Below are 14,935 nucleotides of genomic sequence, written 5' to 3' on the forward strand. Positions count from 1 at the left end.
GTGTGAAAAAACACCCCTTCACTTTTGCCCTTTTACTACGCGGAAAGTCTCCTGCTCCCCTTGCTCCTGGGGGTGGATGGGCTTTGCCTTTAAGGCTGGAGGACAACCATGCAGCGAGGCTGCGAGAGGTGTGACATGGGTGGGTTTGAAAACACTTTTCCTTAGTGGTCTTTTTTCTTATTTTTTAAATTGAGGTACGGTGCCAGGATCACGTCTGGGGGCACATAAGGCCCAGGGCGGGGGCAGAGCAACACGCATGGGGGTGAGATCTCCCCAGCCGTAGGCTAGATGCCGGGGGTGGGGAGGGAGGCTGGCCGAAACCAGCACGGCGGGGACCGGGAGAGGCCCCTCACGCCCCCAAACCTGGGGCATCGCCCGGCCTCCCCGCGGAACGCCGGTGCCGGGGGAGCCGTTTCCAGCCGAGCCGGGCTGGGCGGCGGCAGCAGCGGCGGCGCGTCGGTTCCCGCCGTCCCACCCTGAGGGGCGGTGGGTTTGCTGCGGGAGGCATGGCCAGGGCGGTGAAAGTGCTGACCACCCTGAGGAACCACTGGAAGAAAACCACGTTCGGGGTCTGCCTGCTGAGCTGGGGCGGGAGCTGGCTCTACGGGCAGCACCGGTAACTGCCGGCCGGGGCGGGCCGGGGGGGCGGAGGAGCTGGGCCGGACGCCCCGCTGCCCTCACAAGCGACCGGCCCCGCAGGGCGAGGGCCTCGCTGCCCCGGTGGCCGGGGGTGCCTGGGCTGCCGGTCTGCCTTCCCGCTGGGCGGCCTCCCCGCGGGGCTGGGGACGCGGGGGCCGCCCCTCGGAGGGGCTTCGGCGCTTTGGCGGGTGTGGGGGCTGCACCCACCCCGGCTCTGGGCTTAAGAGGACTCGGTGCCGTTTTGCAAGTCGGCCTTGTTGAAGTTCAGGCGATGGTTTTAACCAGAGGTGGTGTTGGGGTGGCTGGAATCACTCTGGGGTCGACTGGAGGGGAGAAAGATTTCTCTCTTCTAACTTAAAAAAAGCGCCATCAGCCAAGAGCGTGCTATCGCTTCTCTTGCTTTTAACCAGTACCATAAGGATGAGTGAAAACAGGGGCCCTGTGCCTGCAATTGGTGCCACAGGTGGCCATTGCAGCATCGTGGTCCTGGTCCCTGGGGGTTTTCCCCGCTTCCTTTTTCTTCTTCTAGTGGTGCCACACTCCTCATGGAAGATGCCAGATTTCTTTCACGTGAGCACCTGTGTCTGCTTTGACGCACAGCAGCCGTGCACCGTGCTTCCCTGGTGCATGTGCTTTGCTCGTCACCCACCTGGCTGGAAGGAGCCCGTCAACTGCTGCAGCAGCGGTGCTGCTGACATAAGTCACACGTAGCAGGGTGTTGCTTCCACTGTTTATCTGTGGAGCAAACGTTCCTTGTAGTAAGTAAAATCCTCCTTCATGATTTTTAAATAGGTAGGCTTATATTTTAATCCCTGTCCCGTAAGATTATGGTTAATACACTTGACTAAAATACAAGTATAGCCAAATTATTCTTGAAAATTTTTACTTTCGTGCTGCTGTTTATTCTGTTGCTGTCTTAATGTCTTTTTAAGTCATGATTTTAGCAGCGTTCTTTTCTGGTTACATTAAAGTGCTGCCAAAGCTTTGGTGGAAAACTTAGGAAAATAAATCTGTTTATGTTGTTTGTTATACTTCCCTTCTTTATTTCCTTTTGCCTAGGGACTTCTGCCTTAAATCAGTGTTTGTTCTGAATGGTACATCTGCTTTAGTTGCTTACTTCTTACCTGAAGCACTAAGGCTCAGTTGACTGCAGGGCAAGCAGCAAAAAACCGCTCTCTCCATACTTTTTCCCTTGTAATTGCTAATTGTAAGGCAGGCTATGGTAAAATGAAGAATATCTGAAAGTGGTGGTAACAAGGTCATGGTTTCATGTGTATGCCTACACAGACCAACAGACAGGAGAGAACTATGTAGTATGTAAAAGAAAGGCTGAGAGAGTTGGGGTTGTTCAGCCTGGAGAAGAGAAGGCTGTGGGGAGACTGTTTTGTGGCCTTTCAGTACTTAAAGGGGGACTATAGGAAAGATGGGGACAAACTTTTTAGCAGGGCCTGTTGTGACAGGACAAGGGGTAATGGTTTTAAACTAAAGGAGAGTAGATTTAGACTGGGTATAAGGAAGAAATTTTTTACAGTGGGGGTGGGGAAGTACTGGAACAGGTGTCCCAGAGAGATGGTAGATGCCCCATCCCTGGAAACATTCAAGGTCAGGTTGGCTGGGGCTCTGAGCAGCCTCATTTAGTTGAAGACGTCCAAGATATCCCTGCTTATTGCAGGGGACTTGGACTAGATGACCTTTAAAAGTCCCTTCCAACCCAAACTATTCTATGATTCTATGCCGCTGTGTTATAAGCAGAAGTATTTGTGCTGAAGAGGTTGGGGTTTATTTTTATGCCTTCATGTAACGTCAGTGGATCCTTGAGCTTACATTCCACTTTTCCCTCTGACGATGTGAACTTTGAATTCACATAAAATAGCGAAATGTAAATGAGTAATTATCTGAAGTTCTATCACTCTAGATACCTCCTGGCCAAAAGAATAAACTTAATGTACAAAACAAGGAGGAAGAAATTGCTCAGTGGCATTCATATGAGGGGCTGGCTGGCAGGGCAGCACAGTCTCTGACCTTCCCAGGTACCCTGCTTACGCAAATGGCCTCCTTACTGGTCTTCTGTTGCCACAGATACTAATGACAGCAAAGTGCGTGTCAGGCCTGGGTACTACACAGAGCTAGTGAAATAGAGCATTAAGAAAAGGACTAAATCTGCTCCTTGTGCATATGGAGAGTGGGCACTTGAGGAGGCCTAGGAGCGGCCTCAGACGCAGCCAGTCTCCTTTTTATGTCTGCGGTTTCTGGGAATTCATGTGCCTATGTACTGATGGTTTCAGCTGTGTTCATTTCCTGTGCAGTACCTGTGAAAACACGTTATGGTAATGGAGAACATCAAGTGTACCATAGGTGATATGGTAGTGAGTAAGGAGGAAAATGTGAAAGGCAAACAAAAAGGGAACTTTTGGTGTCTAAATTTCAGTGCTCAGAGGTTATTTGCACCAAGTGTAGGCATGGTACTTTAGCCCAGATGATGTAATGGGGACAAAAAATGTTTACCCAGCTCATTCTTCAATCTCCCCTTTCATCCATAAGGGAAAATACAGCATTTTCTTACCAGGCATGGGAAATGCAAGGTAGGAGATCATGATGACAAATAGCTCTGTTTGACTTTGATGTAGACTGAAGCACAGCTGTAAAGTACTGCTTTCAGAGATTTAAATATTGTTTATGAAAAGTGACAACCATTTAGCCATTTCTTGATCTCTTTGGAGGATTGTTTTAGCCAGGGAATAGAAGAACGAGGAGTGACAGAAGAACCTGATGGCAAGAGTGTAAAACTTCAAAGGTGGTCTCTGCAGCTCTTTCGTTGGCCTTCGCTATGCATAGAGTACATACTTTGTGGATGCTGGACAGCCAGGAACAGGCCAGGATCCCTCTCTGCAGATTCTCTTTTGCTTCTGAACATGGTAATGGCTTTTGGTGGGGAGAGAGGATGTCCTCTCTCCCCAGTTTCTTTGTTTATGTACCAGTTATGCTGGGGAGTATGAGAGGTGCCTTTCGCCTCACGCGCAAACTGCTGCAGGCAACACTTGAAGAGGTTAATGAGGGCTATGTTGGATGTCAGACTTGCCGTTATCGGCATCAGGAGCTAAATTACTATGCATGAGGCATACTTGACTAGACTTATATTTGCCCTTTTAGAACAGATTAAAGGTTTAGTGAAGTCTTGTGCTTCAGTTTCTGGCATCGCTGGAGTTTCTGATGAAGGGGCTTGCTTTAGCACAGCATCAGTTCAGATTGATTAGCCTCTGACTTCTTGGAATTAGCTGTCTGAGATGTTGCTCATTTATTTGCAGCTGAATAAAGTTTTTTTTTCTTCTTCCTATCCTGCATCCCACTTCTTGGCTTCTGCATCCTTGTGGATTTTCTGAAATATTTCTCTTGCAAGGAGAAGATAATTTTCTTTTTTGACTTCTTAAGGTTCATTCTTCTTTTGGATATAGAGGCTATGATGGCTGCATTAAGTGGAGCCATTGTAAATAAAAATCTGTCCTGCTAATAAATGGCAGTTTATAGTCAATCTCTACATGCCCATAGGGACAGAAGAGGTCTGGAGTACTTCCTTAAGACTTTGGAGGATGCTATGTGAACAAATATGGACAAGAAGAATGTTACCTTTTCCAGAGTTGTCCCCTGTGCCTCTCCCCTGCCTGCAAATGGACCCGGGTGATCCCTCCTGCACCCTGCAGACTGTGCTGTGGGGTCTGATGTGGATGCCCTTGTGCTCCATAGGCTGTAGGGGAAAGAGGGGCACTGGAGTGTAATTGTTCATTGCCGAGTTAGTCTAAAGGTTATGGACAACAATAACTGTAAAGGTCAAGGAGCTGCTTAGCCCGGTCTTGTATGATACTTCTTCATGCAGCATTTAGTTTCTGGATCAGTGTGTTACCCTTTCGTCTTTGGAGGTGTTTGTTCAAACACTGACTCATTTAACAGTAAGGGGTTTTTGGATGAACAGGAAGAGTAAAGATGAAACCTTATGCTGATTCCCCATCCCTCATTTGTGATTCAGCCCTTCTAAGTACGTAATATAACAGAAGGTGCCTCTTCAAAAGAGACATAGATCAGGAGGTAGTAAAGGTTTTTCGTGTGTAAAATGATAGGCATTATGTCTGGTTGAACTACTGTTAACTAAAACCCTATTCCTATTCTGAAAAAACTTCAGTGAGCCTTAAAATCCCTTTGGTTCTCATAAAAGAACATTTTCAAAATCAGTTGTCTTGCATTTGGGGTAGCAAATACCCCTGTGGTATTGGAGAAGTAAAAGAGCACTCGGTGTTGTCACATGTGAGGTTGTCTCCCTTTAATTTCGCTGGATTGTGTGAATTTATCTATTAGCATAATTTTAATCTATAGCGTATCATCCTACAGGTATGAGGTACTAGATCAAAGCTTAGAGGGTATGCAGATTGTCAGATACGTGCTTATACACAGTAACATACTTCTATTTAACATATGCACATGAGGTCAATTACAGATAAAGTAAAGGTACCATATGATTGTTTTAAAATTTCTGCCAAGTTTGGAAGCTGCTCTCACCTTTATGTGCTGGGTCATCTCTCCTGAATTGAGCTGCTGCTGTTCTTTATGTGCCCAGGTGGTGCTATGAGTCACCAGCTATGTCAAATCAGCAGAAATTTAATCTCTGGCATGATGGACGTTAGCTTAACTGATTGTCAGATTTGGCCAGACAGTGGTGTCAGTGGGTTAGCGGTCATCACTTTGTCAGGTCAGGGACCCTCTGTGTTGTACTGAGGCAGTGGGCTCCTCAGATACTCCATTTTACTCTGCATATGTTAAAGTATTGACTTTCTCTATAGAAAATGCTGGCAAGGCATCTGGGCCTTTGACTGCTTGCCAGTAATCTGAGTGTTATTGTTATCTATAATTTGAGTGTTAGTCTCTGCATGTTTGCCAGCTGATAACTCACTTTGTCACCTTTCTGCAAATACTTCCTGAGTGGCTGACTTTATTTCATCAAAACTTTGTCAAAAAACCTGAGTATTAATTCTGAGTCTTGGGTTAAGCTGATGCAGATTATTATTTGTCTTTCATGCCTTTCCAAAGCCAACCTGGAAGTAAATGCCAATATCCAACAAAGAGGATACTGTGCTCGTGCTGTATTGGAAGCAGCCGAAAAGCTCCCGGCTGAGATAAAATCTCTTTTAGGAGTTCTGTTATAGCTCTTGAGGACCGATCCTGTGTGCACAGCTTTGGTCAAGTTTCTCCTCACAAAACTCTGTGTTTTGATGCAGACACTGAACTGGAGAGTTTTTAGGCGGCTTCTTGCTTGGATGTACTTAATAGCCTTGGATTTAATGCTGATAACCCTTTTTTGAAACGGAGTCTCACACCTAAGGTTCTTTATACATTTGTAATATGGTCACTTTTAAGGGAGTTGCTTTGGTTGGCTCTAAGATGAAAGCTTACCCTTGCTGCAGCTGTGGCCCCAAACAGCTGCTTCGGTTTGAGTTTGCCGTCTTCTCCTTGTGGAGTTCATCGCTGCCTTGGCCGACCTTTCATTGTGGGGGCCATCCCTTCAGCCCTGGCCTCTGCTGGCACTTGGGCAGAGGATGCCGTCTCAGCTGGAGGAGCATACGTACTAAATTGCATGGATCTGTGTGCTTATATGTAAGAGTGTAAATTCTAGCTGAAAGCACTTAGGTCAGGGGCAGTGGCCACCAGTCCTGCGCCGGGGATGTTGCAGACAAATCAGAACAGCCCCTGTTCAAGTGGGTCGTACAGATGTTGTGCTCTCACAGCCTAATGTGTTCTGGCAGCCTGACACGGCTGGTGCTTGGTGAGCTCTGGACAGTTGCTCTTCCTTTCCTTCTGCGCTGGTTCCTTGCTTTGGCGTAAGCCTGCTCTGTTCTCTGAAGAGTCTGCGCTGCAGTGGCTGCCAGCCTTGCAGGATTGACTGGTATATCTTTGTTGAACCAGTTCAAGTTCTGCCCATGGGTTCAGCTTAGGACATCTTCTTTCTTCCATTCCTCATTGCCCCTGCTCGTTCCTCTCTCCCAGTTTTTTACTGCTTAAGCAAGTTGGCCCAGTTGTAAGCTGTGTGATGCTTAATTCTCACAGTAGGAAGGCAGCCCTGGGTTGGCCAGCAGATACAATATGGCACGTCTGTTTTGCTTTAAGGCTGGAGTTGTGTCTATAAGCACTTAGGGGAAATGTAAAGTAAAAATTGATTTTTAGTTTGCTGGCATGGTGCAAGTCAGAGGAAATACCTGTGTGTTCTTTAAGGCAGTGCAGCATTTTCCCTCAGCCTCCACCTGCTCAAGTTCGAGTGTTGTTGCAAAAGCTTTGTTACTATGTAATATTAGTCATCAAAGTACAAAAAATCAACAAAATCTTATTTTTATTACTGAAGTTTCGTCTCCGGGAGCTGGTACACAGCCATATTTTGATAATCTAATACGTACTGAGACAGAAGATTTTAAGAAGTTAACCTTATTGCTATTTTTAACATTTTTGTAACTATATTTATTAATTGGTATGACTTGCAGAGGACTTCCAGACCCACTTGTGGTACTTTAGGTGAGCTATAGGAGATAAGTAAAGGCAAGAGCTGTGATACAGGAGGACGACTGCGGTTCTCACAAATACACCCCTCTGAGTGCACTTGTGCTTTTTTTTCTGAAGTGTGAAGATAGTTAAGTGTATACGTAACATTTTACGGAAATAAAAATTTTCCCGTTACCTGGGATTTTTAAGCCAAACTTGGGACACCTTTAAACCAAACTCAGGTGATTTAAAAATATATGTCCTAGTTAAATCAGTGGGAATTGCTGAGTATGGCTGGGGTGGCATGGGATTCTGGGTGCTGTGCTACTGGAGAGGTGAGCCATATCACCTGTAAACTATCGGACAGTAAATGGTTCTCCTGGTCTCAGAACCTAAACCTTGCCTTTGACACTAAAGTAATACATGTCAGAGTAGACTTTTTCTGTTTTTGTAAGTGCTTCAATGCAGGAGAAAATAAGCTTAAAAGCTGACATCTAAACCGTCAAGCCTAATTTTTATGGTTAAGACCCCATTGAGCTGAATCAAGCTTGCGTCCTAGATGGTTGTTCTGAGGGTCTTTGCAGGCTGGGACGGAGAGCACAGTATCTTCTACTTGCAGTTGAAAAGTTGTGCTGGACTCCATTTTAAAGAGGATTAACAACACTGCAGCATAAGATCGCGGGCACCAGGAAAACATACTGGCTGACGATGTGACACAGCTTGACGTCTGAACAAAATAGCATCAATGTGAAGTAAACAGATAACATGGATTTGACCAGAATTTGTTAATAAGGTTAGGACAGCAAGTCTCAAATACATCACTGTGCAGCCATCATTTGATAGTGGGGTTTTCTTGACGTCCCATAATATTTCAACTTTACATCTTGAAATTGCAATAGCTTTGTGTTTGCTCTGGCTGCACACAGCCACAGATGGGGAAAAATAAAGTCCCTATATGAGGGCTCGTGTGTTGTCTGCAGCACAATGTGGACTTAGCCTGTCATGCTGCCTTGATTGAACTGGTATTAGCTGTTACAATGTTGTTTAGCTTGGAACACAAACCTTTTCAGAGACAGTTATTTTAAGTAATGTACTTTCATTACATTACTGCAATCAAAAACAAGCCTGTCGCTCTACTAAGTAATATTTCAGGTGCTTGATACAGATGACTTACGTCTTTGGTTTTAAGGAGCAAACATGCCAGTTTAAAAGTATGCCTCTGAGGAAATTTTTTTTAGGCATTCCAGTTGTTATCCTGGTGAGGAATTATTCACATATTTTCTTTTTCCATGCTTGAATTCTTCCTTTGTCTTTTTATTATTACTGGGAATAAATCTGTGGCTCTTTTGCTGTAGAGCTATTTTCTCAGAATCCAAGTTTATCTCTCACCTGAAGTCACCCTACTCCTTTTATGGCACTGCAGCCTCTTTTGGTGATGCCAAAAAGAGCAGCCTCTGTAGCTCCAGTGACAGGTAAATACCATAAACTCATGGAATTGAATAGACTGCACTCCTGTTTGGGCCCAGAGGTCTGACCAAGGCCTTGCCTTCTCTTTTGCCATTTCCATTGCAGGATTTGGCCTGATAAGCCACACTTTATGGCAGGAGCATGCTGCTTTCCTAGCCATTTGTTTTTCATGGTTGGCTTTGAGTCCTTTTAATTGCTGTATTCATTTGGGTGTGCTGACTATAACTGAGTTTCTTTTGTACTTGATATTTTGGAGACAGTAATATACTGTCTTGCTGGGTATTGGCAAGGGGAAGCTGAAGGAGTGTTTTGGTTTTAGCAAGGAGGGAGAATGGCTGGTATCTAGAGGACAGATGAGACTTCGAGCACTGCAGAACAGGACTCCCTGTTTGTCTGCAGGGGCCAATAGGGCATTTTTTGGTCTTGAGGAAGAATGGAATTTTGTTCCTCACTCAGTAGCTCTGTCTCCAGTTTGCTTGCCAACTCTACCCTGCTTGCCTTCTTGCTAATGCTGTCTGTCACCAATGACAAGCACAGAGATTCGTCTGGGATTTATTTCTGAAATGACCATCAGTGACATATCTACTACTGATATTTTCTTTTTTGATTTTAAATTTTACTTTGGTTAGTTAGGTGTTTTTCACCTCTCTGAGTTACTGTTTTAGGCCATGCTCAGACCTAGGTGAGTGGTAGGTGCTGCATTGACAGGTGTTTGGCTTACAAACTGATGGAGAGGGGAGTTTGCTATTAAAACGCACAAAGATTTAAGTCCATGGATGTTATACTTAAGTCTATTCTAAATCCCTGCTGTGCTGCCAGAATGGTAAGTACCTTCAGTATAAATAACAGGCAGTATTAACATTGAAAAAATCCACACCTTAGATCTGGAGTACAGTTATGTATCAATTTAAAAATAAATCAAAATTATACAGTGTCTCACAGTGTATGTAATCTCAGCACACTTGGCATCCTGGTCTTTCGTTTCTGCTGTTCTTTACTATAGAAAGGGTGTGTGTGTGCACATGCAGAAAAAAAATTATGCATGTGTGCTTAAATGGGTGTGTTTCATCCTTAAAATGTCTGAAGTAGGTCTTAAAGAACCTGTATTTTTTATTTTAGTGCTGTCAGAGGGTGTGTAAAAAGGGTATGTTCCTATATTTTAAAAATAAGCAAATTGTTTTAAACTTATGCAACCTAATGTCCACTCTCTTTTCTGTCTTACCTAATAGAGATAACCTGCTACGAAGAGCTGCATGCCAAGAAGCCCAGGTAATACTGTTTAAAGTGATAAAATTAGATTAAAATCTCCCTCTTATCTTGGTTGTGCAGGGCTCCTGAGATTTTCCCAGTGGGCCCTCTCTACCTGACAAGCTTTATAATGATGCCATCTGTGTTCTTTTGCTAAAATGCCAAAGGGTGGACGAGGCCTCCAGCCTACAGCCGGGGTACTGTAGCTTTTGTGTCCTGACTGCCTTTGCGATGGATGGTGCAGTGTCATCGTGGGGTTGATCTTAGTTACTTAGTAGCTACTCAGACCTCCATTTCTGCAGGTGTAATTACTCTGTGTCTCTAAAGTTCTGGTGGGAAGGCGATTTGTTGATAAGACAGGAGGCTGAAATCTCAGATCCTCCATGATGGGTGTAGGCTGGGCAGAAGCAGTGCAAACTGCTTCATGCTAGTGCTTGGCTGGAGAGGCCTTGCCCTTGTCTATTTGAGCCTTAGCGCCTTTACTGAGGATACTAAGTGATGACTGACCTAGAGTTTTTGAGACTTATGTGCTGGGAAGTTAATGGAGGCAACCTGTTTGCTGATCAATGACAAGAAAGCTGGTATTCAGAGAGAAAGGGGGTAGTTACTGCCCGAGTGTATTGACTATTGCATTTTGTAGTTTGTGGTCTGCATGGGCAACCAGCAATGAACAAATTCCCATACTGTAGTTTTCCCATAAAGAAATCTTGTCCTTAAGAAGCAGTCTTTCATGTGCGCTTTCAAGTGCTGGTGCCTGTGGGTTACATTACTGCACAGGTACTGCTTACTGAATCTGGTGACCTCGGTGGTGTGGTGTAGGATTTTAAGAGTCTTTCTGCCTTCCACAGATAAAGTTTATTGTAAACCTGCTTCTCCATGCCAGATACTAGAGATTTGGCAGGGTATGACACTGCTCCCATTATTCCTACGTACTGGGGCCTGAGAAGAATAGTGAAAATTATTTTTCTCATTAAAGAACTTTCCTTGAGATTATCCTGCTTCTGTGGTGCACCTGAATAATCCCAATTTTAGCCTGCCTGCTGTGGAGGGAAAGATATTCACAGCACCTTGATTTGGGCAATGGAACTTCATGCCAGAATAGATGTAAGGGAGCTCAGGTCTCATGAAAGAATAAGAAAAATCTTTTCCTGAAAATACTGTTTTCAGAAATCATACTTACAGCTTCAGAATCAAGTGCATTTCCAACTCATAGTATCAGTTGTTCTTGATTTTTGTTTTCAATATTCATTTTTACTGCATAATATCAAAGTGATAGAAGTTTTTTCTGTTAATACCTCAGTATTTGAAGCATGTTCACCAAATGAATTTTTTTTTTTAAAGAAAGCACTGATGAAATGATATATGAGAAGTTGTTAAAAGACCTAATTGTGTATGCTGTCAAAAGGTGAAATTGCTAAGGAAAGACTGGTACAAGAAGGTACCGATTTCTGTTGTGGAAATTCTGACTTTCATGTTTCTTAATTCCAGTTATTAAGTGATAGGATCTATTCCATTATGGCTTGTTCTTGTAAATGAAAGTGCAATAGCACTGTCAATAACGATTCCTACAACTTCAGTAGTTAAAGCCTGGAAAAACATCCTACAGAAGACTCCTGCATTAGAAAGGAGTGAACCAGAAAGCCTAGTAATCAATTCTTGCTGTAATTTCCGTTCTCACTCATGTGTCAGTGCCAAATACTGCTTGAAAACACACAGCAATACAGCAGTAAGGCATTAAATGTCTGATACGTTCTCCAGAATGGCAACGATCTATAATTGTTTGAAAAATGCTACTTGCATTTACAGAGCTGTATGAGTACTGGAAAAATAGAGGCAGACTCATCCAAGGAAAAGTTTAGTCTGAGTGAAGTAGGAGGTTTCCCTATTCTTTTTACATCAGATTTTTATGTTTTTAAGCCTGTTAGAATACCAAATTGCTGAGGTGCCCACTTTCCTGCCTAAGTATCCGCTACAGCAATATTTCATGCAGAGACTTCAACATGCATGTCTGAATTTAAATATCAGTTTATGATGACAGCCTTTGGATGGCAAATGATTATATAAGGATTCTATAATAAGGAACCCATTTATCATATTGTAAACCTTTTACACTTCCTTTTCTGGAATGAGTCACTGTCAGCTGACTGTGGACTTCCTTTGCAAATGTGGTCTTGCTGATTGACCTTGATGTTACTGAACTCTGGGCATGTGTTAGAGGCCCTGTTTAGCTGGCAAACAATTTGCCCTGTGAAGCAGGGATAGTTTTCTGTAAAGTAACGTAGTTTCTCTGTTAGTATTCATAAAGCATTGTAAAGCCTTGGTATAAAGGGTTTTGCATATTTGCAAAGTAGTGATTGTCATCTTAAGGTCCAGAAATGCAATACCTGGAAGTGTGCATTTGACAAGGAAGTGAAAAAGGCATTGATTTTCCTAAATGATACCTTCATATATAATATATTTAATAACCATTTTTTGATGTCTGGCTTTAAGTTCTCTTCCCTTATGTTGTGCTCGGAAAAGAAGACTTCTAGAATGTTGCATTATTATTTTTTTCATTTCCTGTCTTAAAAATCAGCATTTTCTTTAGAAATGCCCCGCTATGTAACATAAATGTCTAAGTATATTACATAAGGAAGTGATTATGTCATTACTCATAAATTCTTTATGAACCTTGTTAGGTTGTTTAGTGCAAGCAAATACATCACATTGTGCCCCCAAGCAAATAATTAGTTGTTTCTAAAAGCTGTAACATGGTAGAGGTCCCCTATATTTCACAATTTCTGCCCAACAATTGCAATAAAATAAGTTGGTCTGTTTTCCAGCTGATTTTTGAGTAAAGCTTAAGAGCTATTAATCCCTTTCCCTTTATTTGAAGATTCCTTTACTCTCAGCAACTTATCTTATCCTTTTCCTTTCTTGAAGAAATTTGAATGTTTGAAGCAGCATAGGCAGCTGCAGACTTCTTTTAATTGAGGTTTCCTGAGCAAAGTTGGCAATTGGAATTAATTATAAACTTAAATATCTAACGTTCACTAAAATCTACTGTGCTTCATGTACAGTGTCCGCCTTTTTCAGTATAAAAATTCCTGCTAGGGGGATTAACTTTCAGGATGACGGGGAAAAAAACGCCAGGAAGAGTTGACTATGTCTTGTGTTCAGTGCAGTAGTCTTTTGTTCCTACTTTACTTCTGGGGCTTCTGGATGGCACTGCTGAATTCCATGCCTTCCTTGTACTCAAAGTCAGTTTGATTTGGTGTGGTAGTGAGGATGCCTTTAGGTGAGCTAAAAGAGGTTTGCGGAGTAGGAAGTAACATGCATGGAAGCCTTGCCTTTTCTTGCCTCTCCTGTGCAGTTGGACTCGATGATCTTAAGGGTCTTTTCCAACCTTAATGATTCTATGATTCTATGAAAAGCTATGGAAGTAGGTACAAATGGCTAAAAGGTACAAAAGGCTGTATGGAGTAACTCTTGAAGTATTTAAAATCAAGGCACCTATTCAGAATTGGATCAAAAATTGAAGAGGAATTCAGTGACTTTTATAGGGAGGCATTAGGAAGAAAAAAGTCTGAGAAACAGTCAGCTTGCTTATAGGTCAGGGCAAATTCTCTGGTGATTATCTTTCATATCTTCAAAAACTTAAGCATAGAAAACAGAAAAATGAGCAGAAGAGATACAAGAAATGAAGGACAGAAGTAGAAAAAGCTGCAGAAAGAAGGTGGCAGTCAGGTGTATGAGAATTACATAAGGAAGGAAAATCAAGTAACCTTGGAGTCAAGGATAGTTACCTGGATCTCTGCCCATGGCAGAAAACCAGAGGTTGAGAAAAACTAAATGGTGGTGGAATTGTAAAAATGAGCTTAAAAAGTACTTGTGATAGTGGTGTGGGCTGTTGCTAAGATTGCAGGTCTTTGAATAGTACACCTGTACAATGCCTGAGGATGGAAGTCATTTGAATGTCATGAGGCTTGAAAGCCCATTGACATTTGTAGAGATGCATTATTTTGAGCTGTTATACCACTGTGCTTAAAAGATAAACTGAACTCTGTTCTTTTTATCTCACTTAGGCTTTTGGCAACCAGCTGATCCCTTCCAGTATGCCACTGAAGAAAGCAACAGTGTTCCTCAACCCAGCAGCTTGCAAAGGGTAAAATTGCCCCTTTCCTACACTCATATGTGAGGCACTCTTTCTGCATTTTTGCTCTGCCATCCACTCTAAAAGCCAGCCAGATTTTTGAGCTCATTTTTGCCTCCCTCTGATGCCAAGCTGGTGCTATGTAACTATGCCAAACTTCATTTCACCAAAAATATAGGGATGAGAAATAGAACTAGATTCTTGAGTTGAAAGAATGATTTCTAAACATATGTATATTTTAAATTTTTCTTTTATCCTGTGTTTCGGCCTTTGTCATTCCTTCGTATGTGGAATTCCTTTGTATTCCTTCCACACTTTGTATGTGATGCATTTCTGTCCTTAAAAGCTATAGAAGTAAGAGATGACCTTGATTGCTTCAAGACTTGAAGTTAGCCAGCAGTGATCTTACTTCTGTGGGAACCTGTCCTTGAAAGGGATGTGCCCACAAACTGAGAGGCTAAATATGGGCTCAGAGCAAGACTCCTGGAAGAGGTCGGCTCCTATTTTTTGCATACTCATTAACAGAAAAACAGTTATCTTTGGTATGATGTGTGTCTGTTTCTGCTAATCAGTTGCATCTTGGGGAGGGATGGGGAGTTGTCAGTAAAAAATATGAAAGAATTACATATCTGACATGGAAGTGCTTGGACTTATGTGCTTTTGTTCAAAACACCCATGACTAGAAAATGCAAAGGGTTAATAAATTAAGTCTCTGACTTCTAGCCTCATGTTTCTACTTGCTGTAAGCAATTTATAGTTAATGGCATAATTATTTTATTATGCAGTTACAGGCAGAAAATGCATGAGCCCTATAACCCAAGAAAGTCAGATAAAATTTTGCTTCTAAACTAATTTAATAATATGTAACTGTAAATATTTTTTAAAAAATGTTTCTGAAAGCCTAAATGGGCTTTCTTTGTGGTCTTAAAGCCT

The 14,935-nt window shown here is 42.7% G+C and overlaps 1 protein-coding gene across 1 annotated transcript in view; it reads left to right on the forward strand.

Moving 5' to 3' along the window:
• The first annotated feature begins 363 nt into the window (after positions 1 to 363).
• Positions 364 to 14,935, forward strand: part of AGK (acylglycerol kinase) — a 38,418-nt gene continuing 23,846 nt past the window's right edge. The window contains exons 1-3 of the mRNA XM_064457347.1: positions 364 to 616; positions 9,852 to 9,891; positions 13,935 to 14,014. Of these exons, the coding sequence (XP_064313417.1) occupies positions 507 to 616; positions 9,852 to 9,891; positions 13,935 to 14,014 (230 nt within the window). The 5' untranslated portion in view covers positions 364 to 506. The remainder of the gene's footprint in view (positions 617 to 9,851; positions 9,892 to 13,934; positions 14,015 to 14,935) is intronic.

Source organism: Phalacrocorax carbo, chromosome 1, assembly GCF_963921805.1.
Source record: "Phalacrocorax carbo chromosome 1, bPhaCar2.1, whole genome shotgun sequence".
NCBI classification, from domain to species: Eukaryota; Metazoa; Chordata; class Aves; order Suliformes; family Phalacrocoracidae; genus Phalacrocorax; species Phalacrocorax carbo.